This window comes from Quercus lobata, chromosome 6 (genome assembly GCF_001633185.2).
Source record: "Quercus lobata isolate SW786 chromosome 6, ValleyOak3.0 Primary Assembly, whole genome shotgun sequence".
NCBI classification, from domain to species: domain Eukaryota; kingdom Viridiplantae; phylum Streptophyta; class Magnoliopsida; order Fagales; family Fagaceae; genus Quercus; species Quercus lobata.
This window is the reverse complement of record NC_044909.1, coordinates 32,599,482-32,627,430: the sequence shown is the minus strand read 5'-3', so window position 1 is coordinate 32,627,430 and position 27,949 is coordinate 32,599,482. Positions and strand designations below refer to the sequence as shown.

General features: G+C 35.9%; 3 protein-coding genes across 3 annotated transcripts; 1 reads left to right on the top strand and 2 right to left on the bottom strand.

Annotated features, from left to right (window-relative positions):
* On the bottom strand, positions 1–4,302 carry LOC115995111 (RNA demethylase ALKBH9B). The gene is made up of 6 exons (XM_031119549.1): positions 3,968–4,302; positions 3,237–3,812; positions 1,759–1,844; positions 1,309–1,619; positions 1,083–1,154; positions 1–979 (listed from the first exon to the last, which is right to left on the bottom strand). Exons 1-6 carry the CDS (start codon positions 4,143–4,145, stop codon positions 688–690), a joined length of 1,515 nt encoding a protein of 504 aa, XP_030975409.1. The 5' UTR covers positions 4,146–4,302; the 3' UTR covers positions 1–687.
* Positions 4,303–10,414: 6,112 nt separating this feature from the next.
* LOC115995178 lies at positions 10,415–11,179 on the top strand. Its single transcript, XM_031119637.1, has one exon. The coding sequence runs from the start codon at positions 10,511–10,513 to the stop codon at positions 11,057–11,059; it is 549 nt and encodes a 182-aa protein (XP_030975497.1). The 5' UTR covers positions 10,415–10,510; the 3' UTR covers positions 11,060–11,179.
* Positions 11,180–11,959: 780 nt separating this feature from the next.
* On the bottom strand, positions 11,960–19,712 carry LOC115994445. Its single transcript, XM_031118606.1, has 7 exons — positions 19,262–19,712; positions 14,335–14,735; positions 14,180–14,207; positions 13,470–13,543; positions 13,185–13,369; positions 12,929–13,009; positions 11,960–12,359 (listed from the first exon to the last, which is right to left on the bottom strand). The coding sequence occupies exons 1-7, from the start codon at positions 19,425–19,427 to the stop codon at positions 12,311–12,313; spliced, it is 984 nt and encodes a 327-aa protein (XP_030974466.1). The 5' UTR covers positions 19,428–19,712; the 3' UTR covers positions 11,960–12,310.
* Positions 19,713–27,949: the final 8,237 nt, after the last annotated feature.

Below are 27,949 nucleotides of genomic sequence, written 5' to 3'. Positions count from 1 at the left end.
TTCAATCAAAATCTCCAAATCCTAGTTTTATTAATAGAAAGTGCATTGAAAAGCACTTAGAGTGAATCTCACAGTTTACAAATGAAAAACTCACGCACATGCCGGGAAAAAAAAATGGAAAAAAAATACTTCATAATATCATATCAGTAAAATTATACAAACATTTAATGATTGCACCATAGGAATCTAAAAAAAAAAAAAACGATCTGTCACAAGCAAGCAGTTTCAATCCAGCCACGCTTCAAGCTAAAAATCCAATAACACTACCCTAGCTAGCTCACAACCGGTCATTCATCAGGATGACTGTGTTATCAATCCAGACTATCCAGAGATTCCGGCAGCATAACTTCTAACGGCATGTCCAATGCATTTCTGATTTTATTAATCAAACCAACTTTATGACCTTCACAAACTTGCCCCTCACTTGAACTTCCAATTTCAGTCAAAAATATATCCACACAATTGCTTGTATAAGAATCATAATAAGACAGCCTTTGACATAACTACAGAGCAGTCAAATCCTCTCCATAGCTCTTTCAAACACCAAACAGTGGAAATAGCAGGATTCAGACTCATCTGTAGAAAACCACTGCACACAATTGATGATCAGCTTTCCACAGCTGAAAATGACCAAAGAAAAATAACACAAAAGCAACAGGGGGTTGGCTCTTTGTAATGCTGCACTCATCAGCTGCTCAGATTCAACCCAACTCTCCGCCTATTTGCAGGCCCTCGTCGACTCCAAGTTGATTCACGAGGCTCTGTATAGGTGTAACTTCTCTCAGCAGATCCCCTTGCTTCCATGTTAACTGCTCTCCTAACTGACTGTTTTTTCATATGGTACTCAGGTTTTGTAGCATTTAACTTCTGTGCTTTGTCCTCTTCATATGACAATGGTTGAATCCCCTGCAAGTCCGGTTCTGGAACAAACCCAGTTGGTCGTTTGGATTCATCCATTCTTCTAAATGTGATTGATATCCTAAGAAAATTATAACAATAAAATGTAAGTGGATTGAAAAAAACGCCATCTGTAGAAGAAGTTAAAGTAAACAAGAATGGTGATGTACAGTTCAAACCAATACCTCTTTGAAGGAACGGCAGGCACACAATGCTTAGCCACGTCAGCCCCATTTCCATTCAAGACAAGAACAGATCTGGAGTAAAAAACCAACTAAATTATTCCAATTCAAAAACAAAGGAATAATAAAACTTTGAAATAAGAAAATGTTATGACAAGTAACAAGCTGCAGAAAATAATAGTAGGAGGGACATAAAACGCAGGAAAAAAATTCAGCTCATCATACTTACCCCAATGGCAGGGGGATGGAATAGGGACCCGCAAACTCACCAGCACCCACAATCTTCAAGTTTGATCCAAAAAGAATATCACACTCACTTAGAAATGACACAGTGCAGAAAGGCCGCATAAAATCATGGTTGTCAATGTGTGGAGGTATACAATCCCCTTCTTCATAGATATTGACAATGCAACTATCAGGTACACAGGTTGGAGGAAGTACATGCCATCTGACCAGCCTCCTAATGATCACCTTGAAAAGAGGAGGTATAGGATCTACAAGTTCATCCAGGAGGATGCCAGGTGGATTACCATTTTTATCCTGCCACAAGAAGAGTGAGTTTTAACATTCTATTATTTATTAGAATTCTTTCTGTGATTACTGATGCTGTCGGAGCATAATAATTACTGAGACCCATAATAAAACATGATTGATAGGTCAGGTAGTCAAAAGGACTTACTATTGCATAATTGTAACAGCACCCAAATTGGAGGGTTACACGCCCCTTGCCCTTCATCCACTTACTGGGTGCTGAATATGTCCGCTCTGCAAAAAGTTTAGAAATACATAAATAATGTTTAAATATATATATATATATATATTTATATTTCCCAATTATTACACAGCAACAAAACCTTAGTTCCAAAACATTGGGGTTGACCATATTAAGAAAGAAGTTTTAAAGAAAGAATAAAAAGAAATTCCCACCCAAACCAATTCATGGATAAATCAAAATTTGATCATTGCTTATTTATAGCATCCAGGTCAACAATCAAAATGTATACCTTAACCATAGTATTAACCAAATAATTAACAAATGAAAGGAGAAGAACTAACAGAAGAACATAGGAAGTCAGGATATAAAACACTGGCACTACCAATCAAATGACTGTTTAGTTCATCCAAATAAGTATCATGTCAAACCAAGGTATAGACCATTATACACAGGTTACACCAATGCTTGCATCTGCCAAAGAGTATGGACTACAGGGTGAATCCCTATTGCTTTTACAATAACAAAACAAAGACAAACCAATTTAACATACTGCATAGGCAAACGGTATATGGTTTTTGAAAAGTTTTAGATCCTTTACCACTTGACCATTAATTGGGCACATGTGAACCTCAGGTCATATTATCAAATAATTACTAGGGAAAGGACATTAAACCAGAAATATATAGTATCTTATAATCTTGGACCTTGACCATATATTTTGATCCAAAGCCCATTCAAGACTTCTTGGTCCAAGCCTCTTACCTACCCTATGATTCCAAACGAACAAAAACAAGAACATTCTCATTGATCACTAAACTGACAATCACATAGACTAAACAGTTGGATGATGATAATCAACCACAACCAGGTCAACACTTACGTGGGTTAGAAAGTACTATGATAAAACCAAATCAAATAACAAATGAGCTATATAGCTCAGCAGGCATGGATGAGCAATTTGTAAATACAATAAGAACTTAATCATTAAGACAAAATATCTTTACGTGGCAAGAGTTTGGTCTGTAATTCAGCCGCTACCAGGTTTAACACGATTAGAGTAGCTGACTACAATTTAAGTTGGAGACAATTATTGAAACTGGACACCAGAGACATCTCTAAAGTACATAAAACAATGTTCAACACAAATTGCCATGAGCCTTATAGCTCAGTGGCACCACCTAGTTCTTCCCATGGGCAGAACTTGGGTTTGAATTCCCTCTCCCCTCGCTTGTTGTAAGCAAAAGAATCAATGACTCTTATGCTTCTGACCTAATCTAATGCCTAATTCCTATAAACATTTTTTGGTCATCCGCATAGCAGGCAGTGCAATAACAATGACATACAACCTTCAATACCATCACAATTACTCAAAAAAGATCCAAAACAAGAAAGCAAGCGAAAAAAATAGCTAAAAACAAGCAGACCCGTAAGGCCGAACTAACCTTTCAATTCTCCCTTTGCCCCCATCGCCTGAAGTTGATAAATATGATCCACAATCCTCTTCTGCTCCACGGCGCTAAAAACACCAGTGTGAAGCTCCAGTCCATCGAGAATATTAACAAACTTTCCCTTAACTCTTTCCAAGCAAATAAAGTCTTTCTTTCGCTGCAAATTCATGAACCGAATGTACTCTCTCTGTTCCCTCGGCAGCTTCGGCTTCTCCACCACAACCTTAGATATCCTCAATTCTCCAGTGGCAGCATTCAAATCAACAACCCGTTTGCTGGTCTTAGAGTCCTCCTCCTCCTCCTCCTCCTCCTCCTCGAACTCGTCTTCCTCCTCCTCCTCCATGTCGGCCCAGGACTTCTTTTGTTGGCTTGGGGGAGTTTCAAGCCGTGGCGAGCCACTCGTAGAAGGCCCCACAACGGGTTCAGAGCCCCCGTTCCAGCCATCTTTCCAACTACCAATCGAATTGGTGTCACAGTTATCATCATGATCGTCACTCACCCTGGGGCTATTTGAATTCTCAGCATTCGAATTCTCTTCTGGGTGTTCTTGCTCAGCATGGGAGTCAAGTTCTACAATCCCAATTATACAAATTCAGAAACAAGAAGAAGAAAAAAAAAAAAAAACCCTAACCGAAATCCAACCAAACCCACAAAAACTACAAAGCAAAATCGATAACAAAGAAAAAGTAGAAGAAAATAGAGTTTGAAGTTGAAAAGAGAGTTACCAAGGTCGAGGGAGCGAATACGATCGGAGAGAGTTTGAGTACAGTGTTGGCAGAGATCTTTGGAGAGGAAGGGTGCCCATGTGGACAGAAACTCCGAGGCGATTCGGAGCTCCGACGGCTTGTAGTTGAGAAGAAACGGGTCTCTGGGTCGGGGCTGCTCGGGTTGATCGTCGCTCATGGCTTGGATCGATTGTTGTGAAGGAAGGAGGGGTTGTGACTTTCGACTTCTATATATTTTTTGTGTTGTGATTTGTGGCGGTTGCGCCGTCGGTGAAGTCCTTTTTTTCGATGCGGAATGTAATTTTTATGAGGTGAGGTCTTTTTTAAATTCGGAATCGGATACGCGTGTGGTTATTATTGTGTGATGGGTTGGTCGTTGTGGAAATTAACAGTTCGATCCTTTACAAGATTCGAATCCTTTTTTATTTCTGTATTATATATATATATTTATATATTTCTTTTTTCTTTTTTCTTTTTTGAGAATGTTCTGTATTAGAATTTTAGTTGAATTAGAACTTTAAAATTTTCCCAATCCAAAAAAAAAACTTTAAAATTTTATATACACTGAATTATCTTAATAAATTATAAAAAAAATTATATTTGATAATTTTTTGGGATAAATATCTGATCTTCTACATTTTTAATAAGGGGATTCTTTATTTGGGTTTCATTATTTTGCATACTAAAATATCTTCGTAAAAATTCTTAGAATCCAAAAAATAACTCTATATTTTGGTTAAATAATTTTAAATTTAAAAACACAAACAGTTAAAAGAATAATTTACTATTTTTTAAAAAGTTTCTAAGTTTTAGACTTTCAAACTTTTATTAGTTCTCACATAAAAAAAAAAAATCATAAATATTATGACATTAATTATCTCTATCTCACTTTTAAACATTATTTTACTAAACCTAAAATTAAAAATTAGAAAAAGCCTCCGCACACGCAAAGCGCTTATAATGAGGCTAGTCTATACTATTAATAACAAGATTTCCTTTTTGGGTTTCAATATTTTGCGTACTAAAATATCCTCACACAAATTCTTAAACTCTCTAAAATACCCTTATCTTTTAGTTAAATAATTAATAATTTAAAAAAAAAAATAAACTAGTTAAAAGAGTAACTTAATGTTCCTAAATTTTAGGTTTTTTCTTTTATCTTCTCTATTCGGCCTAAAACTTAGGATACTATCTCTATTTCATTTTTAAACATTATTCTATATTACCTTACCTCTTCTCAAAAAAAAAAAAAAACACATGGTTATTTATATACCACTTTTAAACATTATAACATTTATATTCCACTTTTAAACATTATAACACTAAACCACTATAAAAAAAAAAATTAAAAAATTATAACACTAAACCAAAAAAAACAAATAAATAAAAAAGGGCATTATTGCATGCACAAAGTACATATGATGAGTCTAGTATTTTAATAATAAAGTTTCATGTAATCTAAATTAAACAATTTTTATCTCTATATAATGTCAAAAATACCTTTAATCTAATTAGATATTTCTTATTCTTAAAAAAGAGATGTTAACGAATGTTTTGAGGGCATTGATTTTCATATTTTTAAAAACTTTTTATGGGAAAAGAAAAAAATAATTGATTTTTTGATAGTTTTTTATATTCATCATGAAGTAGTATTAAAAATTTTCTAAAATGGTTTTTTAACAAATGTCCTAAGGCCTTTTGTTAGCCGAAACCTCCTTAAAAAAAAAAAAAAAAAAAAAAAAGAGGTTCAAACTATAATTCAACAAATTTTGAAAACAAAAAACTAGTATTTGAGAAATCTCTCTTTAGCTTCCCACTAGAGCTCTAGACAGATATAAACTTCCCACCTATTTCTAAAAAACAAAAAACTTCCCACCCCACCTACACAAACAAAACCACCTATGCTTATATTAGCAATCTCACTACAAAAAATCCTCAATAGTCAATCAGTCTTTCTCTTTAACTCGCTTCATCATACACGCTTCGTCTGTGCAATGGGATCCTTTTTTTTTTTTTTTTTTTCTCTCTTGGTTTAGTCTCATAATTTTCCATTTATCCCAATTTAAATTTTATGCATTTGTCCAATAATATTTTTCATTTACAAACTAATGATACAACCAGAGTATAATGAGGCTAGCTCCAAAAAAAAGAACACATTCACACATGGACAAATGATTTCAAAACTGTTTAGGTGTTCATTTTTTTGGTGCTAGCCTCATTACATTTTGACCATATCAGTAGTTTACAAATGCAAAATATTATTGGACAAATGTGTAAACGTTAAATTGGAATGAATGAAAGATTATGATACTAAACCCCCCTCCCCCCTAAAAGAGCCTCATTTTGGACAAATATATAAACCTTAAATTGAAATGAATAAAAAATTATGACACTAAATAAATAAATAAAAAACCTCATCTTCACACGTGTGATGAGACTAACTGGAATTAATAGCTTCTTCACACTCTTTAAGCGTGTGCTCAGAGATTGTTCTTTTTTCTTTCTTCTTTTGTTTACTGTCAAAATTTTCATTTACTACAAATCGAAGTTTATGCGTTTTTCCAATAGTATTTATGCATTTTGGAGTGGGATGAGACCTATTACCCAAAAATAAATACACCACACAAATATAGTATGGTCACTTCACCGAGTCCTATTTATAACAGTTCTTTTAAATGTTTTCTTTTCTTAGTATGGCCACGGTTTCAATTTGGTTTGGTGATGTTCACCTTGGCCATTTTAAATATTAGCACTCCATTTGTCAATTAAATTTTGTACATTAAATTTTTTTTTCATTAAAATATTACTACTATTTTATTTTCTTCTTCCTCTCTCTTTTTATTTTACTTCATATTATTTTTGCTTTTAAACTCTTCTCCCTTTCTCCTTTTATTTTACACCATATTATTTTAACCTTTTTTTTTTTTTTTAATATACAGGATAAAATTTCTACTCTAGCCTAATCTAAGTGTATATGTATGTGAAGTTTCATCCTGGAGACTTGAACCCTGGTTCTTGCCCCCCACACCCCACAAACATTTACCTTTAAAATTTACCATAACTTTCCCAATCTTCTATCATTTATTGTAAACTATGATACTAAAATATCAACCAAAATAATAAATCGGTCCATTTCGGTCAAAATTATTTATACTCATTTTTTACTCATTTTATTGTCAAAGTTATTTACCAACTTCCCATAATAATGTGGGAAGTTGTACTTTTTTACTCATTTTATTTCATACTAATATGTAACTTGTGCTTATGCACATGAATGATGAATTGTAGTGGTGCTATTGATATTAGTTTAAGTTATTAAATATGTATGACATTAGTTCGACCAAGACATTTAGAGGTACTAAAATGATTTTTCCTTGCAATTTTAATGATATTGGTTACACCAAGTTTCTCATTACACTACTGTTATGTATATAATTTTGAAAATTATTATTAGACACTACATATACAATATCAATTCATTATCATTATCGTGAAATTCTACTAAAATATAACACAAAATAAAAGAATAAATTGGTTTAATAGTATCTCTTAAATTGAATGAGGATAGGTGCAGGGACGGAGACAAACTTTGACTTGGGGGGTAGTGACCTCCCCCGTAAATTTTTTTTTAAAATATTAGTATATATTCAGGTACTAATTTTAGCAATTTTGTTTTATAAAATTACACTTTTCCTTCCTTTAATAATATCATTAACTTTTTTAAGAGTAATGCTATTACCACAATTTTTTTTACAATATTTTTTACAAACAATTGAGGTAGAAAATTCATATTGGTTCGTATTTGGCCCACCACTTACACCACTTTTTGACTTACCAATAACCATTCGCTACATAAGTAATTGGCGTAAATGCACTTTTAGTCCCTACATTTTGCACTTTTTCCATATTGGTCCCTACATTTTATCTTTACCACTTTAAGTTCCTAAACCAATTAACGCGTGATATTTAAGTCCTTACTGTCAGCCAACTAACAGAGAAAACTGACGTGGTTGACGTGGGAATTAAAATATTATTAAAAAAATTATTTGGCATTTTTTAAATGCCAAATTTAAAAAAAAATTAATTACTCAATTTTAATTAAAAAAATAAAAAACAAACAAAAAAGTTTATTTTCTTTTAATTAAAATGAATTTTTTTTATTCCAATTTTTTTTTTTCCAGAAGAACATATTCATGTTCTTTATGTTCTTCCCCGTTTATGATTCATATTCTTACCAAATTAATCCTTATTTTCTTATTATTTTCTTTTCCTTTCTGTACTTTCCTTATAACCAAACACATCAAAACAAAATAAATTAATTAAATGTCTTTCTTGTCTTTTTTTTTTTTCTTTTCATTATTTTTTTTAGAAGAACATGTTCATGTTCTTTGTGTTCTTCCCTATAATCAATCTCCAGCAAAAAACAAACCTTAAACCCAGATCTTAACCAAACCCTAAACCCATGTCCCCAGTAAAGCAAACATTAACCTTCAAACCCATAAATTTTCTTGGCAAACCCAAAAAAAAAAAAAAAAAAAAAAAAAAAAAAAAAAAAAAAAAAAAAAAAAAAAAAAAAAAACCAAATCACTACCACCGAATCAAAGAACATGAAGATCAAACCCAAGCAAAAGAATAGAAACCCAGCAACCAGCAAAGCACCACCACCGAATCAAATTATCCACTACCACATCAACGAAACCACTCCCAAACCAAACCATCCAAAGAATAGAAACCCAACAAAGCACCCAACTCATCCACTCCCAAGCCAAACCATAATCAAAGAAACTTCCAATACCACAACAAGTTAACAACTTATAAAACAGAAAAAATTTCAAAATGCGAAATGTCCAACAAATGCCAAACCCAAATTTCCAGTAAACCCCAAATGTCTAGAAATGTCAAATTCTTTCTCCTCAGCGCAATTGGCTTCCCCAAAGGTTGTCTCCACCGGCTCCTCAAAGCCCATCAAGAACCTTTCATCACTTCATATCTCTGCCGCTTGCACATCAACGGCAGAGAGGCCGACTACTAGGTCCCACACTACCACGATAGCGGTGGCGTGTGGTGGAGAAGAAGGCCAAGCTTGTGAGTTCCGACCTTGGAGCTACGGTGAACAAAAGAGAGACTTTGAGATTAGAGAGACTTTCCATCCATGGAGGGTGAGGAGAAAGAGAGTTTGAGAATAGAGAGAGAAAAGGATTTTGTTTGTTAAATGTTCTTCTGGAAAAAAAAAATTTTTTTAATTAAAAGAAAGTAAAATTTTTGTTTGAAATAAAATATTTTTTTCTGTTTTTTTAATTTTTTAATTAAAATTTAGTAATTAAAAAATGCCAAATTTTGGCATTTTTAAAATTTTGAGTAATTAATTTTTTTTTAAAATTTTGGCATTTAAAAAATGCCAAATAATTTTTTTAATAATATTTTAATGTCCACGTCAGCCACATCAATTTTTTCTATTAGTTGGCTAACGGTAAGGACTTAAATGTCACGTGTTAATTGGTTTAGGGACTAAAAGTGGTAAAAATAAAATGTAGGGACCAAAATGGAAAAAATGAAAAATGTAGAGACTAAAAGTGCATTTACGCCTAAGTAATTTGTAAAAAAGTTTGTAGTTCTAGCATTCCTCCTCGTAAAGACCATAAAAAAAGTCAATAGATTTAAAATCTAAAACAAAATATACAATCCCAAAAAATTAGCACAATAGCAAAAATTACCAACAGTAAATCTGAAACAAAATAAGTTCAATTAACCAATTTTACCCAACACAAAAAACCCAGCCCTTTAAAAATTTTAAATAAAATTATTTTGTCCTTACCCAATATCAAAGTCACACACACCAAAAAAAAAAAAAAATCCCTCAAACGGCTAAGTAGTAGTAGAGCTAAAGGTTGGAGCCGCCGCACATAGCCAACAACATACCCACCCCCCCTAACTATAAATCCTGATTCCGTCCCTAGATAAGTGCATGAAATTGTTTAACTTAATTACAGTTTGTTACGTTCAAGATTTTCAAATACAAAATATCTAAATAGAAACAGTATAAAAAATATACTCATTAGTTTAGAAAATAAAATAAAAAATAACAGCAAAAATCAAAGAAATTTAATTTATATGAAAAGCTAACAAAGGCAAAACCTAATTTTGATTCTAAGCAAATTTTCTCTAAGTTTTGGTTATATATATATATATATATATATATAGATTGTAACTATTTGGTAGCATATGAAATTTTTTTTTTTCGTATTTATTTAAGAATAATTAGTTTCTATTGCCCCAAAGAGGGCTTTGTGACATTGACAATGGCATGATCAGCATCCTTCAGAGTTAAGGTCTCAATCCTCCCCATTCCAAATGGTTACTTTACGCAGTTAATAATGAAAGCCCACCAAAAGCCCAACCTGCTTCCAACCCAAACCAAACAGCCCCCCAAAAAAAGAAAGTGATTTCCAAAAATCTGACCAAATTACACCTAAAAGGATAAGACGGAAAGCAAATTCAACCACTAGCTTTTGCTGCTGCTGTTGTTGCTTCTTCTACAAAGCAATGGGCACTAATTTCCTCCATCCCTTCTCTTCAAAATCACCACCATCCTCAAGTACACTCATCTTCACAAAAATAACACACAGGCAAAGCCAAATCTTCCTACCTTGCAGAAAACAACCGCTTAGAATAAGTCCCATCATCACCAATAGCACCAACACCAGTAGTAATACTAATAGCAACAATACCAGCGGAGACAGTGCACAGCCACCACCTGTTCCACCAAACCCCGTGGAAATAAAGTTCAGACGAAGGTCATCGAGAAGGCGGTCAAGGCAGCAGGCTGAGGATGGTGCTGCTGGCAGTGGTCAAGCCATGAAGGCGAAAGTTGAAGAACCTCCAAAGAAGTGGGAGGACATGAATATTACTGAGAAGGCAATAGAGCTTTATGTGGGAGAGAAGGGTCTGCTTTTTTGGCTCAACAAGTTTGCTTATGCTTCTATCTTCATTGTTATTGGAGGTTGGATACTTTTCCGGTTTGTGGGTCCTTCTCTCAATCTTTACCAGTTGGACACTCCACCTTTGTCTCCATCTTCTGTATTCAAGGGTTAGATTGAAATTTGAAACCACAATTCAGGATAGGCAACCAAAATTTTATGTTCGTCAAATTATACACACAAAATTTTGCAGCATTCAGATAATAATGTGGGAAAGTTGCACCTTTTTTACTCATTTTACTTCATAATGATCTGGGAAGTTGTAACTTGGTAGCATACGATCTTTTTATTTCATATTTATTTGAGAATAATTAGCCTGTATTGCACCAAAGATGCCTTTGTGACATTGACAGGCATGATGGCATCCTTCAGGCTCCAACCATTGCCACCCCATTCTCTCCGACTATGCATTATATTTGAGCAAAAACAATATTGCGTCAAATATCACTTGGCAATTAACAAATCAATACGGATTTTTTTATTTATTTAAAAAGCTGCCAAATTGTCTCTCGAAATCAGTGTTCGTAACATTTTCTTCATGGTGACAAATTTTCTTGTTATTAAGGAAAATAAACGCTTAATATCCACAAGATAGTGATTTCATTTTTTTTTTCCCCCATATCAATTACAAACTCTTAAATGACATTTCCTTGTAAAGCCACAATCCTTTGCCCCTACTTTTTAGTAACGTGCCTAATTTATTTTCTTGGAAGAAAACCATGAGACCTATGACTTTTGAGCAACTTCACAGCTCAAAGAGGGAAGTGGAGTTTCAATTAAATTAATGGTGATTCCATCAGCGGAATTGGTTCGGATCTCCTCCCAAACAAACCCAAATGTAAGACACATGACATTTTAAAAAATCTATGTAAACTACACAAAATCAAACAAATGTCAAGTGTCTCATATCTATATAAAATTTGGAGAAAAAAGGAAGGGATCTTATTCCATTCCATTCATGCATACTTTGGTGGCAAAAAAAAAATAGTGTAGACTTAACCAATAAAGGAAACAATTTTGGGAACAAAACTTTGAAGCTAGCTTTGGCCATTATAAAACACCAACTCATGACTATAGTCACCAAAACATATCGGACAGTAATCATGCAACTTGTAACTTGCATGCCGCACCAACACTCTCACTAACAAATGAAAACAATCTAAGCTGTCAATTACACACTCAGGGATTGAAATACTAATGCTACATTTCTAGAATGACTATGACTATTGTCTATCGTATGGGAATAAAACAAGCCTGTAACAAATTCATGTTCCCGCCAGCATATTACCTAACAAAAAGCCAAAACAAAACCTCAACAGGTACCCATTACAGATACAACAACCCAAAAGAGATCACATATTTGCGGCTACATGGCATTGACAGGCTGAGAGAGTGCATTTCTTTGAGTCTTGCACCTGTAGAAGACAAGGCCAACATTCAGTCCAACACTAAAATGAATAGAAACACCCCTCCTCCCTCCTATTTTATTACCATCTTTTTTCTCTTCTATTTCCCTAACAAAAAGAAATCATGCAGACATAAAATTCCCAACAAATTTTAAACAGGCTGCATTTCTTTTGTCAATTCAAAAAAATGGTTTAACAACTGCCTTTCTTTTCTATTTAAAAAAAAAAAAAATTAACAGCCTTTCTTTTGATAGTAATTATAATTATTATATACTAAATTGGAAATGAGGATATAAAAACTAAAACTTAGAAAAAATTTCTCTGATGATAAATTTTGAAATATGAGTTATCTGAAGGTGAATGTCTCGCAATTATCACACAAATATGTACAGACATATACACACACAGGGTGACTTGTAAGACAGTAACTATTTCATGTAGAGCTTTTACAGAAAATGTCATGCATACAAAGATCAGGTGCAAATATTTCACTGGGAATCATACTACTGCAAATCAGTCAAAAGACATCCACAGCAGCCAAAATCCCTTTATAGCTTCACAAGTTGAGAGTTACTAACCTATTGCATTGTAAGCGGGATGCATAATTATGATTGTTGCATGTTGTGCACATCCAATCTCCATCACGCCATTGTTTTGCTCTGTTTAGTGAAGAGAATAAAATCTTGATCATAAGAGAATTTGTAGGCTTCAACACTAGGATAAAGTGCATGCATGTGCTAGAGACCTATAGTCTCACAAGAAAACAAGTACCCAAGTGGTCCTAGATACATGGGGTGTGCCTATGTAAAAGGAGAAATCCAGTAAAAAATTTACCCTTTTCCAAGCAGAGTAGGTGTAGTTGCTTGCTGTGGAAATGGCATGGGCAGCATGGGTGCTTGCAAATTTGTAGCAGTACTGGAGCTTACATTAGGGTAGGGAGCATAGAGTCTGTTATTTGGGTCAGCGCTGGTCCCAATTATTTGATCAAAAACTGGGTATGATTGCAGCTGCCCATTTGTCTGTCATTCAACATTAAGGAAAAACCAAATTGTCATGTCAAACCCAGATTAAAACAACAATGCATTGATCCAAATGCCATGCAACAAAAAGAATCCTTACTTGTCCTACATTCAGTCTCTTGTTATCCCAATCGTGCACAAACTCATCAGATGCTAATCGCTTTGTTCCAAGTGCTTTGGATCCAAAAAGAGGAAAACAACATACAATATCAGTTACGGATTAACTCATTCCATTTGCATTTGAAATGGAGTGGGTCCATTCTAAAGTTAGGAAATTTCACACATCTAAAGGTCTTTTTGTTTTTTTAATAAGTAATACATATAAAGGTGACTATAATGCAATGTCATTTAAAATCAATTATCATTCCTTATTTGCTGGAATAGGATTTTAAGTAACATTGCTCCATGTACACCTTTATATGTATGAAAAACTAAATCTTCACAATGAAATAGACTCTCTCCATTTTAAATAAAAGAGAGATGATCCCAATAATTTTTTATAGATAAATATGTCACATGGAAGTGAACCCAAGACTTCACCCTCCACCCCTTGGTTTAGAGGAGATGCAATTTGGTCCGAAGCCATTATCGTAGAGAATTCAAATCACACCCCCCCAAAAAAAGAAAAAAAAGAAAACTAAGATGACCAACAATGATAATCCCTACTTTTTGTTAACCAACTATTTGTAACACACAATCACCACATTATAGCAGTTTTAAAAAGCAAAAATGATAAATACAGAAAATCTGTGGCCAAATGCTACTAATAAACAATACTCTTATAACTACGCTGACCAAAAGAGAGTGTACCTGGTGGAAAAGCATTGCATTTTTTGCACTGAAACAAAAATCAAAGCAGGATCAGATGCATAATAGTAACAAATAGCACATATCTAAAATCTTATATGCAATCAATTTTAAGAATAAAGTTAAATTCCAGGATTGTTCAATGAGTGCAGTCATACCTGGGCACGTGAAGAGTAATTATGGAAGCCACAGGTGCAAATCCAGTCACCATTGCGCCATCCTTTCGGAACTGAAAGAAGCTGATTAGCAGGGTCTGGGTACGGAAGTAAAGAATTATGGTTACCACCTAAGGGCCATGCAGAAGCAGGCTGAACTCCATAATTATCAGATCCTCCTACAGACCAGTTGGAGCTCAAAGGAAGTGCCTGCTGGGGAGCTCCATTGCCAATTAATCCAATATTCATCTTTTGTTCTGGTCCTCCTTGGGCCCTGGCAAAATAATGTGAATAAGTCGGGAGAGAAGCTCCAGGCATTGCAATTGCTGGCATTGCTGCTACCTCCTTTGGTTGCCCGCACTTTTTGCACTTTTCTCTTGATGCATAATTGTTGTTAGTGCAACCTATTGATCCATTTCCATACACACCCAACCCACAATGCAGCAGGGGAGAAAGGAAGCCAAGAATACGCACACCACGCAGTCCATCCCATACCAAAATACACATACAAAAAACACAAACGCCTCAACCTAATTGATAGCAAGTTCTGATTTCAACTTGACAAAAAAATTACAAACCAAATAGGCAAACGGCAGAAATGGTCATGCTTTCACTTGATAAACAACTTCCCCATTTATTAAATATCCATCTAAAATGTTAATGGCATTGCTGGAAAATATAAATATCCTAGTCATTACAAGACCATCATAAGAGACAACATTAGAAAACTATTTCATAGTAAAAAAAACTTCCCTTTAAATTCAAAAGTATCTTGACTTCCAGACAATTTTAGAACTCACCTAATTGCAATTATTTTCAGTAGATATGTTTATGTTCTCTAATAACATGTAGAACAGTAGGCTTACTGCACTATTAGCAAAAAGGCCACTTAATTTGTGATTGCAAACTACACCATAGAAATGTTTTGACATTAAAGTACACAATTCCATTTGGGAATAACTTATTTAGCTTTCTGCTGAACGTGTGCTAAGGTATACTTGTACTTTGAAAAAGTGAAATTTTAAAAAACTGTACATAAAGGAAAAAAAGCAAAAAACTAGCTTATAAGCTAGTCCCAAACACACACAGATCTATGTCTTTAATACCGTCCATATATATCTTCCTAAGCATACCAAACTAACTCACTAAAATTTTGAGTGGTTAAAGTGTTTATAACTCCTCAGTTCCAATAATCTGTCAGTTCTTAGCCAGTAAATTGAGAAAAGTAGAAGGAGAATAATTTTAATGATATTTCTTGTGATGAAAACTTGCACATACTAAACAAATTTATAATAGACCTTCCACAAGCTTTAACCATTAAACCATTTGAACAAAGTATATCATATAGAGAAAAAAGTTGAAGCAAGCAAGCCTCACTGACAGTGTTGGTAAAGCGTGCTCAAAGTGAAAAGTGCCAAGCCTTAAGTGCTTTGCGCCTAAGGCAAAGTGCTGTGCAGCACATTTCATTGAAATTTTTTAACATGTTTTAAAAAAATAATTTAACTGTTTGATGTTAATGCTATTAATATGGGCTCTTGATTTGATATACAATGACAAATCTTTTTTTTTTGGATAATTAATATACAAAGAGTGTGAATATCTAAGGGACCACACAAACTCACCACACAGCAGTCTTTGAGTGGGAGTACTAGAGCTACAGGAGTTGAAGAGATTCAATATGAGATCAAGAGTGAGGCAAATAGTAGGGCAAAAATTTCATACACCGCTTTACCCACTTTGCCCCGCGAGAGTATTAGTCTTTTTAGGAATAGTTTATTTAGAATAACTTATATAATGGCTTTATATTAAGTTTTGAAGGTGTGATTGCCTTCTCCTTCCTAAGTGTTAAGTGGGATTGCTTAGTAAACGTAGGTGCGATTGTGTAGGGTTTATCTTTCTTTATTTCTCATTCTATTCATTGTATTCCAAACAGCTATCAAATTCATTTAGGATCCAATATTTTTTAATAACTCAATCTATCCAAACCTTTAAAATCAAACCCAATTCGAAAACTGTTCAATAGTTCATTAAGAACCCAAATTTAGTGTTTGATTCCTGAAGATCCAACATCAAAAGTGGTATAAGAGCCCATTAAGGCTTCTGTTCTACATTAGGGTCTAAGAGATGATAGAGAATGTAACTGTTTTTTTTTTAATAGGTTATAGGGAATGTAACTGTTAACCCCCTTTGAAGACTTACTAGAGGTGAGAGAAACTAGTTCTAATCTAGAACCAGCTTTATAGTGCTCAAACTTTAATTTAGTATGTTTTGGATGATAGAGAGCTCTTGTGGGACCTTGCTTAGTTAGTCTAAATTGAATTGATTTTTTTTTTTTATAGGTAATAAAACTTTTATTCAAAAATACTGAGCATCATGTTCACAATGGTGAACATTCTGATCAGAAAAAAATACAACAGGTTCAAAAACTTAATCTAATAGAGTGTAAGAAATCAAAAATAGAAATACAATTCGTAAAACCCCAAACACACGCCCATTGAAACAAAGTACTGAAGAGGAGCTTTTAAAAGATCTAAGGTTCTCTCCTTGTCTTCAAAGATGCATGTATTACGTTCATTCCAAACGAGTCACATTAAACATGCCAGGACCATATTCCATATGGTTGACAGATACTTTCCAAACCAATTTCTCCAAGCAAAGAGGAGAGAGCTAACTGGCTTCGGCATTTCCCAATGGATCCCAAAAACCTCGAAAATTGCACTCCATAATGCATGAGAAAAAACTTACAATGGAGAAGAAGATGATCTACAGTTTCCTTGTCACAAAAACAAAAACAACACCTGTTAACCAAGTACTGACCTCTCTTAACTAGATTATCAATAGTGAGTATCCCATCCCTAACTGCTGTCCATAAGAAGAAAGACACCCGTTTAGGAACCTTTGCACACCAAATACACTCCCAAGAAAAAACCTCATTGTAGGGACTAGACAACAACTTATAGTAAGAGCGCACATCAAACCCCCCTTCTTAGTCAACTTCCAAGTCAAAGTATCATCCCCCTCACCCCTCGGCATATGCGAATATAGAAACTCAATGAAAGAACAAACGTTTTCTTGCTCCCAATCCTCTAGAGCTTGACAGGAATGAAAATTCCAGCTCTTACTTCCCCCTTCTAAGGCAGATACAATGAGGTCAGAAATCCAAGCCTCTTTAGATCGAGAACGGGTAAACAGATCAGGAAAAAGGTCCTTTAAAAGATTACTCCCACACCAAGGATCATGCTAGAAACTAATACGATCACCCTCCCCCACATTATACACTACCTGTCCAAAGAACTTCTCTACTCCTCTAATGCTCTTCCACATCCCACACCCATGAGTACCTCTTACAATTCTAGTGCACTAGCCCCCTCTAGCCTCACCATACTTGGCTGCTATAACTTGGCGCCATAACCTGTTACTTTCCTTCCCAAAACGCCATAACTACTTACCAAGCAGAGCTTAGTTAAACAACCCAACCCTCAGGATCCCCAAGCCACCATCCTCCACCGGCAAACAAACCTTCTCCCAAGCAACCAACGGATATTTAAAAACATCCTTGGAGGCTCTCCAAAGGAAATTCCTCTGAACAAGGATAAAAAATAGGTGGGAAGACTAGAGAGGGTATTCTTTAATAAAGTAAGCCTGCCACCTTTCGATAGATATAGACGTTTCCAGCCAGAGAGCCGCCTCTCCATCTTTTCTATGATAGGGTTCCATATCGATGAGTCCTTATAATAAGCCCTAAGTGGCATGCTCAAATAAGTCGTGGACAAGCTACCCACCCTGCAACGTAAAACATTGGCCAAGACATTCAAATTCTCAACACCACCCACCGGCACAATCTCACTCTTACCACCGTTGACTCTCAAGCCCGTAATAGCTTCAAAAAAAATCAATACCATCCAAATGTATAGTAACTGTTCTCTCGAGGCATCACAAAACAAAATGGTAATTTCAAGATTTTCTAAAATTAGGTCAATCTAGTAATTTCAAGATTTTCTAAAATGGGCTGTTGCTGGTTATACCAAAGGCCCACGGGTCTTATTCTATATTTTGAGTCCTTTTTCTATTTGGTTTAGAAGTTCTGAAGTACTTTTTACTTGTTATTAGTAGTCCTAGTTTTTCTAGCAAAGGATGTAGCAAAATTGCAGCAACTTAGTTTTAAGCTTTAAGGGTGTGATTGCCTTCTCCTAGCTAACTGTGATTGCTATGGAAAACCTAGCGGTGATTGCCTAGGGTTTATCTTGCTTTGTTTCTCATTCTATAAATTACTTTAACACCAAATAGCCATCAAACTTATTTATGAACCAATCTTTTTTTATTGCCTAACCCTACCTAAACCCTCACATATTAAACCCTATTCAACAATCCATAAAGATCTCATCAAAAACCCTAATTTAGAAATGAATTCCTGAAGATTCCACATCATTTTTAATTCAATATTGAACTTCATTTTGATCATGGACGCATTTGAACTATATCACCAGTTGATCACATGACAGTCATACTGTCCACTAATAATTTCTTACAAAATACTACATTATATTTTAGAAAAATGCATATTTCCCAGTTTCACATTCAATCAGCCGCGCGTGATTGAGCTTTACAACTAAGCTAGCCCTTTCCCCTTAAGTGCGCCTCACGGCAGTAAAGCTACAAGGCTCTTGGCATAGAAGCCGCTTTAATTTAGGGCAATTACTACTTCAAATAAAATTCAACACAACATACTCCTAAATCCTAATACCAGAACCAGCACAATCAATTCATACGAGAAATCCCAACCTTTCAATCAATCATACAAGCTCCTTATCTATTTAAAAATTGGAGAATCAAGGGAGCTATCAATTCTAATATTCAAAAAATGCGAAAAATGAAGAAATAGAGCGAGAATAGAAAGAAAAGAGATCGAAGAAAGATGAAGAAAACTAACCGGTGCAGATCCAATCGCCGATACGGGGGAGCCACTTGGAGTCAGAGGGGGTTTTGGTATCGACGAGAAGCCGCGGCTGCTTACATCTGTTGCAGAACGACCTGAATGCGTAGTTCCTGTTCTTGCATCCACTGCACTCCCAATCTCCTTCTCTTCCTTCTACCATTCTCTCTCTCTCCCTCTCTCTCCCTCTCTATAATCTATATATATTTCTCAAGTTTTTAAGTATGGTATCTCCAGAGAGATCGATTGATAGTTTTTTTTTCACGTTAATGTCTAGACCCTGATTATGTTAATATCTATAAATATAAATAAATATGGTGCTGCTGCTGTTATCATATATGTTTTGTTTTGTTTTTGCTTTTATTTGCTGCGGCTGAACGTACCGGATGGTCATGAACATGTCATGAACTAGCCATCAATTAAGCTCTCAGACGACTACTGCTGAAAGATAGAGAGAAAAGGACTATCCGCCACGGCCTTATGAATATGGATCCCTCCTTCTCTCACATGCCTAGCCCACTACACTTCCTATTGATGTTTGCCACTGTTTGGGCTGGGCTTTTCACATGTCACTTGAGTTGTTTACACAACTTGGGTTTGGCTAAAAACTATACCCTTTTTTTTTTAATAGATATATTCCTTTCTTTAATGAGTCAAGTTTAATCTTCTTAAATCCCATTAGCTCAACCAATAAATTTTTTTTTTATCATCAAAAAAGGGATTTGAAGTAATAATTAATTGAACACGGAAAAATACCGAGAAATAGCTTCACCTTTGGAAGACTTTGATTAAAAGGTTAATATAACGTTGTTAATATAATATTGTACAACCTTTGGGTGAGTATGTTGACTTCTTACATGTACACGAGTCCACTGCTTCATAAATATAGAGTTTTGCAATTACCTAAAAAGCTATCAACCCTTTTTTTATATGAACTATCAACCCAATTGAATGTAAGGTAAGATTATAATTCGTATGCACACAAACAACAAATTAAGTTAATTTTCTTCCTCCAAAAAAAAAAAAAAAAAAAGAGTTCTAGCATTAATATCATACTGTACTTCTATTGCTGGTAGTAACTAATAACAGCAATTGCCTTTTTCATCAACAAAATACCAAACAGAACCTATATGGAGAATGGGGTCATTTATTTTACAGCAAAATATGTCCACATATGTTCCACGGATATAGTAATTTCGTGCTATTTCCTAGTGAATTATAGTATAAATACAGAGATCATTTTCCGGGTCTCATTGAACAAAAGTAAACAGAACCTACAAGTGATGTGATTACAACTGCTTGACTTCCTTGCCTATTAGCCTTTGCATCATGGAACACTAGGAAGCCTGGCTTTTAACCAGATCAACCTCTTCTCACTTTTTATCAATATGAATGTTTTTATCTAGATTGGGTTCTGAAACAAATCACTAGCAGCATTATAAGTATTGCAATCAACACCTTGCATACCATTTTATAACAGCAAACAATGTCTTGCAGAATATGTGGGTCATTAGTTTGAGGTGTTGCAGTTCCATCTGATTTCAAGATAGAATTAATTCCCCTTGAATTCTCAGTGTCCTTATGATATTTCTTGTTGGGACCTGAACACAAAAGCTATGCTGACTGGCGCTTGTTGTATCCGTGTAAAATGATGGCATTGACATTCTCCCTTGAGTGTGCAAGATAGTTTCTGCCAGACCTGTCTCAACCAATTACAATGGCTTGCTCTCCGGTGACCTTTGGCTTTATATATATTGTGATAGATCTTCATAAGTAGGACACCCCCATTTCCCGTATGGCTTAATCTCAGGATGCACCTGTGAGTTTCACAAGTTGAAATTTTGAAATGAAATTAAAATTAGATGTAAAAAGAAAGAGAGAGAGAGAGAGAGAGAAGCTGCCCTGGTTATACAAAAGTTTTACAATGCAATATCGTTTTATTAAAAAAATTAGGTGTTTTTTTAATTCGATCTCATAGTAATTTAGACCCGTCAGCTGATTAAATCTTTTTCACAGATGGTCTTATGCCTCCTCATTAAAGCCACTGACACACACGTCTGGAAGGTAGTCTATTTCCTCAATCAACAATTCTACAAATATCATCTCCAAACATCCTCTGATTGCTCTTGATTTGTCCGACTATCAATCTAGAATATGAAGGATTTTGCCACGTTTAGGTATAAAAAAAGACTAACTTTCTACTAAGTACCATCTTTGATATTCATAACCAGCATTGTAATTAAACTAACCAGCAAAAGGATGATATATATACAATCCCTTAATTGTTGCATATGCAAATAAAATGCTTTGTGCTATCTGTTAGAGATATATATTAGACATATTAGCCCAATGTAATAGGCCCAAGCCCATTCCTGCTTGTACTAGTAGTCTAGGGTTTAGTCGCCTATATATACTCATGTTAGGGTTCATTGTAATACAGGAGGTTATTTTACTACACTCTCATATAATAAAGATGTAGCCCTTAAGGGATTCCTCTGTGGATGTAAGCCGTCAAGGCTGAACCACGTAACCCTCGTGTTCTCGGTGTTCCTCTGCTATGCTTCCCCTTCCGCATTCATTCTAGCATACATAACATAGTATAACACATCTCGTTGCTAATATATTTAACATGGTATCAGAGCCAGGTTCGTTCTTGGCATCAAACAAAACATCTCTAGCAAGCAAAGAAGATTCTCACGTGCATACCACCATCTGAAGTCACATATGCTTGTCTGCTGGATCTAGACTCCACGGCATCTCGCAGCCGCCATGGCTCACTGCTGTGTCCAAGATCTACAAACTCAAGCAAAGCCGTGACTTAACTTTTCAGATCTGTGCACATCAAGCCTTCGCCTGTCGAAACCGACACCACAGACGTGCTCTTCGGCCTCCCGTGAGGAAAACCTAGAAATCCGGTCAGCAGAAGCCCCGCCACGCGCCTCCACGCGCCACAGTTGTCTTCGGAAAATCATCCACGCGCCGCCTCAGATTCTGACTTCCGGATCGTGTTCTTGGTACACGCGCCGCCATAACGGCCTCCTTGTCCACCGATCTACAGAACCTGAAAATCTGGGCCTCAACCGAGCTCACACGCGCCTTCACGCACCTCCCTAGTTTCCGGCTTCTCCTCCACGCGCCGGTGGAACACCCACGTGCCTGACACGCGCCGAAGACTTCTGCTGTTGTCATCTGACGTCACCTGATGACGTCACCTATCCACGTCAGCAGCCATGCAAGCATGTCCACGTCAGCGACACGTCATCAGCCACGTCAGCAGTGTCGTCTCGTCAGCACCACGACCCGGACCGACCCGACCCGGACCACCCGGATCTGACCCGTGAGCACTTTGACTGTTGACTTGACTCTGGACCAGTTGAACACCCACGTGCCTGACACGCGCCGAAGACTTCTGCTGTTGTCATCTAACGTCACCCGATGACGTCACCTATCCACGTCAGCAGCCACGCAAGCATGTCCACGTCAGCCCTAGTCCACGTCAGCGACACGTCATCAGCCACGTCAGCAGTGTCGTCTCGTCAGCACCACGACCCGAACCACCCGGATCTGACCCGTGAGCACTTTGACTGTTGACTTGACTCTGGACCAGTTGACTTTGACTTTGACTTTGACTTTGACTTTTGCGTTCACTTTTGACCAAAAGTCAAAAGTTCCGAAAGGGCCTATCTTGCTCAGTTTTTCGCGTAGATTCCGATTTTGGCCTCCGTTTCTTCATTTGAAACTCCGAAATTGGACAATTGGCACATTCTTCATTGTGGTCTCTTCAAAGGCATTCTTCAAGGCATCTCCAAGTGATCTTCTCATGCTTATCCAACCTCAAGCCTTCATCGAGCTTCCGCCTAGAGTTTGAGGGAGGGTGTTAGAGATATATATTAGACATATTAGCCCAATGTAATAGGCCCAAGCCCATTCCTGCTTGTACTAGTAGTCTAGGGTTTAGTCGCCTATATATACTCATGTTAGGGTTCATTGTAATACAGGAGGTTATTGTACTACACTCTCATATAATAAAGATGTAGCCCTTAAGGGATTCCTCTGTGGATGTAAGCCGTCAAGGCTGAACCACGTAACCCTCGTGTTCTCGGTGTTCCTCTGCTATGCTTCCCCTTCCGCATTCATTCTAGCATACATAACATAGTATAACACATCTCGTTGCTAATATATTTAACACTATCAACAATTTGTATTACATTATGAAGTAAAATTTGAATGCCGGATTGTGGTAGCATTGTTCCTTTGTGATCATTAGAGCAAATGAAGAAGAATTACGAGGACCAACACAAATAAGAAATACACGAGCATTCTTTACTTGAATATCATTGCAAAAGTTTTGCATTAAAATACAAGAACAATTTTGATACTTAAAATAGTCGTCGGTACAATGACAGAGATACATTCTAATGGACTTGAAATTGCAAGTACTTGGATATTCTTGAACCACGTTGATTGCTAAAATTGAACCTAGTCGACCCTCTTCTGGTTCTGTGCATCAATTGCACATCAGAACAAAACTAAGAGATAATGGTCAAAGTTTAAGAACAAATTGTTCCCCTATAATACATAAAATTAGCCCATTCAATTCACATTTATTAGGGGAACAAATCTGCCATAACAGTAGAGGAGGTAAAAAGGCAAGGTGTTTGGTATTCCACTTTCTTAATAATATAGCCAGCTACTTATATATATATATATATATATATAGCAAGCATGCCCCCTCAATGCAGTGTTGACAACATAAATAAGAGAAGAAATAGATACTCTTCATGCCATGTATGGCTTCCATATTGTCTTCCTTGTGGACTCCAAGGGGTGAGCCATGTACAGATAAACGCATCTCACCAGGCTTAGGCAGCCTCAATGTTTAGGGTGTCATCCCAATAGACAGCCTTTGGCTACTCACCTGCAAAAATGATGAGATGTCACATCAATTCATGCCTAGTTCATAGCCATACAGAACCTCCCACAGTATCAGGGAAGTCATCAACCATAAGTCCCCCCCTCCCATACACGCATCCATTTTCTCTCTAAAACCCTCCAAAAAAATAAAACCCTTAAAACTCTAGCTGATACCATATTCTTGTAAGTTGTAACTAACTTAAAACTTAGCAAGCTTTTATGGTTCATTCAATCGCAGTCACTAGCTGCTTATCCCTATAATTTAACCTTTAACAAATGAATTGCTTTTGTAATTTATGATCATTGCTTAAAATGACAAATCTACCAGTACAAATTTTACATCCAGAGCCTCCAAGAGTTCTACTTCAGCAAACTAGATGGGTGTCTGCTCCCGAGAGTGAAAACTGACTCAACATCCAAAAAGGTTTTGTATGTACAATTCATTGGAGCATCTAAGGCGCACTGGTAATTGTAGGCACTTAATTTGCATCAGCCGAAAACTTCTTCAAGGTCAACAAATGAAACAAGAATTTGGTTCCTAACTAAAACTTACCAAGATATTGAATTAATTACATTTTAATAAGATTGAAGCTTCATACAAAACTAAATATGAAAAAAGAAAAAGAAAAAGACAAACCCTGGGAGTTTGAAGACCATCTTGCATCCTGAGTATATAAGTTTCTGATGACAGCTCCAAAACCTATAAAACGAAAATTTCAATCAGAATAACAAGAGAAAGGGACTGGAGTGAGTGTGTGTGTATTAAAGGGTCTTCGGATTTTGGCTCAAAACATGCTTTAATGAGTTAATCACATGAGGTTGCAAAAGAAAAGCACATTTCAATGCAATTATACAAACTCAAATGAAAGTTGAAACCATCCTTTGTTTTGTTTGTTAGGAAGAGTTGCATCCAGAAACTTTTGTTTGCAATAACATAAATAGTTAGAGAACATACAAAGTCATTTATTTGCAGATTACCAACGGGTCCAGCACCTAGATAGCTTGTTTTCACTGCCACCAATCAAGCACTCTTGTGAGATACATCAATGAGCAAAAAAAAAAAAAAAAAAAAAAATCAAATGTCAATTTTTATACATCAAAATATCCAAAATTTGTCGATACGGCGATACCTGCTTTGCTAGAAAACTCAAAAGTACCCAAAGATGCAACAGTAGCAAGGCAGTCAGAATAAACCATGGACAGCTGGCACAGAAGAGATGCATGTATGTTTCTTTCATTAGGTTCATGGATACCTTACTTTCCCTATCATTCCACTGAACTTCAAATTGTTTGTTTCCTTCGGTTCCTACAACTGAAAGGTTTGGAAGATTTTCTTTTAAAATATTTCATTGTTGGGGGGTGTGTAGTTGTTCCATGCTGTAATAAGAGTGAAGCAAATGCAATTCAGTCTGCAAAATCTCAATCTCCACCTCGTGAATAGCCCTAAGATTGAAACAATTCTACAATTACTGCAATGAATTACGCACCATAAGATCGAAAGTTCAATAAAAATTGTGTCCTTACATTCATTTCATGATTGAAATACACACAAACACACAAATATGACAGAATAGAATAGAATTGAATGGAATTGGAAATATGAAAGAGTAAGTTTTTTATTTTTTTTTTTATAAATAAATAAGTTTATGTCAATTTTGCCCTTTTGTCTTTTTCCAGATTAATATTATACACTTGCACATGTTCATTCCTAAGCCTTCATTGCACAAATCTAGGGTGAGTTTGGTTCAGCTTTTAGAAAAAGTGCATAATGAAAAAGTGGAGTTTTGTAAGAGCACTCACAGCAGTGGTGCTATATAGGTATAATGCTATTTTTTTAGCTCTCAACCACCAAAATTCATCATGCAGCAGTGGAGCTAAATCTAAAAGATTTAGCTCCTCAGCTACAGATGTGCACTGTAGCTCACAGGTAAAAAAAAAAAGAATTTTTTATTAGACTCTCTCTCTCTTCTCACATTAAATAATCATTTCCCATTTTCTCTCTCCGATTCTCCTCTTTCTTCTTTCTTCCTCCACTTTCCTCATCTTCTCTCTTCTTCCTCCACCGCCAGCCCAGCTTCGACCCATCACCGGCGCCGACCCATCTCGCCGATCTCCCCACCCATTCCGCCAACAGACCCATCTCGCCGATCAGACCCAGCCCAGCTTCGACCCATCACCGGCGCCGACCCATCTCGCCGATCTCCCCACCCATTCCGCCAACAAACTCATCTCGCCGATCAGACCCAGCCCAGCTTCGACCCATCACCGGCGCCGACCCATCTCGTTGATCTCCCCAGCCATTCCGCCAACAAACCCATCTCGCCGATCAGTCCAGCCCAGCTTTGGTTTTTCTTTTCTTTTTTTTTTGTTTGCATTGGGTGAATTTGATTGCCGTGGTGTGGGTGTTGCCTGGTGGGTCGGGTGGGTGTGGGCTTGGTTGATTTTTTTTTTCTTTGTTATGGGCTGTGGTGGTGGTGGTGGTGGTGGTGGTGGTTGTGGGTGTGGCTGATGGTAGAGTGGGTTTGTTTTGTGGTGCTGTGTTGGCGGTGGTTGTGCCGCGTTTTGTGGTGCTGTGAGTTTTTTTTTTTTTTCCTTCCTGTAGACTGCCGCTGGTGGTGGTGGTGACTGTGGCTGTGGCTGATGATAGAGTGGTTGTGGTCGGTGCTGTGATTGTTTTTTTTATGGAGTAAGATATATTATTTTATTGTAATGGTTATATTATTTTATTATAGTGTGTATATTATTTTATTGTGTTGAAAGCTAAAATAGATCCACTGCTGTAGAATGTGTGTAGGTAAAATAGATAAAGTGACTTTTTGGGTAGCTAAATAGCTAAAATTTTGCCTCCACTGCTGTGAATGCTCTAAAAGTGCATAATGTAAAAAGTGGAGTTTCAAAAAACTGAGTGTTTGGTAAAAGCTGTTAAAAAGTGTATAATGAAAAAGCTGAGTGTTTGGTAAAAGCTGATAAAAGTGGCTTTTTGAGGGATAAATGACCAAAAAGGACAATGTATATATAAGGGAATTTATTTCAAATTTTTTTTTTTTTTTTTTTTTATGTAAGTTTGTTTCATACTTAAATCAATTACTTCATCATACTTAAATCAATTTTTCTCTTTCTAAAAAATTTTTTTTTTCTTACCAATATTAGCTAATAATAATCTACCACTTAAGATTTATTGTGAAAGTATTGTAAAAATATTGTGATAAAAATTGATAGTAATTTTAATTTTAACATACTATTAAAATTATTTTTTTCTCTTTCTAAAAAAATTATTTTTTTCTCATCAATATTAGCTAATAATAGTCTACCTTAAAATTTATTGTAAAAATGTTGTGAAAATATTATGGTATAATTTCTTTTTTCTCCCTTTTTTTTCTCTCCACACACGTGGCTCTACTTCCTTTTTTTTTTTTCTCTTCTTTTTTTCTCATCCACCCACGTAACCAACCACACTCTCTTTTTTTCCTTTTTCCTTCTTTCCTCTCCCATCTTCTCAGTCCAGAACATTCCTAGCTCTCTTTCCTTTTTTTTTTTTTTTTTTTTCTTAGCACTTCGGTCCAACACCATCTGCTTCTTCTTTTTTTTTTTTTTTTTTTGGCCTCTTAGCACTTCGGTCCAGAACACCATCTGCTTCTTCTTCTTCTTCTATTTTTTTTTTTTTTTTGGCCTCTTAGCACTTCGGTCCAGAACACCATCTGCTTCTTTTCTTCTTTTTTTTTTTTTTTTTTGGCCTCTTAGCACTTCGGTCCAGAACACCATCTGCTTCTT

Excerpts from the sequence above, each read along its gene's own strand:
- LOC115995111 (XM_031119549.1), bottom strand. The coding sequence starts at position 4,145 with ATGAGCGACGATCAACCCGAGCAGCCCCGACCCAGAGACCCGTTTCTT. Across the intron at positions 3,813-3,967 it reads TATTCGCTCCCTCGACCTTG|AACTTGACTCCCATGCTGAG; the intron begins GTAACTCTCTTT and ends TTGGGATTGTAG. Across the intron at positions 1,620-1,758 it reads GCTGTTACAATTATGCAATA|GATAAAAATGGTAATCCACC; the intron begins GTAAGTCCTTTT and ends TTCTTGTGGCAG.
- LOC115995178 (XM_031119637.1), top strand. The coding sequence starts at position 10,511 with ATGGGCACTAATTTCCTCCATCCCTTCTCTTCAAAATCACCACCATCC.
- LOC115994445 (XM_031118606.1), bottom strand. The coding sequence starts at position 19,427 with ATGGTAGAAGGAAGAGAAGGAGATTGGGAGTGCAGTGGATGCAAGAAC. Across the intron at positions 13,544-14,179 it reads ATGCAATGCTTTTCCACCAG|CACTTGGAACAAAGCGATTA; the intron begins GTACACTCTCTT and ends TTGGATCCAAAG. Across the intron at positions 13,010-13,184 it reads CCTACTCTGCTTGGAAAAGG|AGCAAAACAATGGCGTGATG; the intron begins GTAAATTTTTTA and ends TTCACTAAACAG.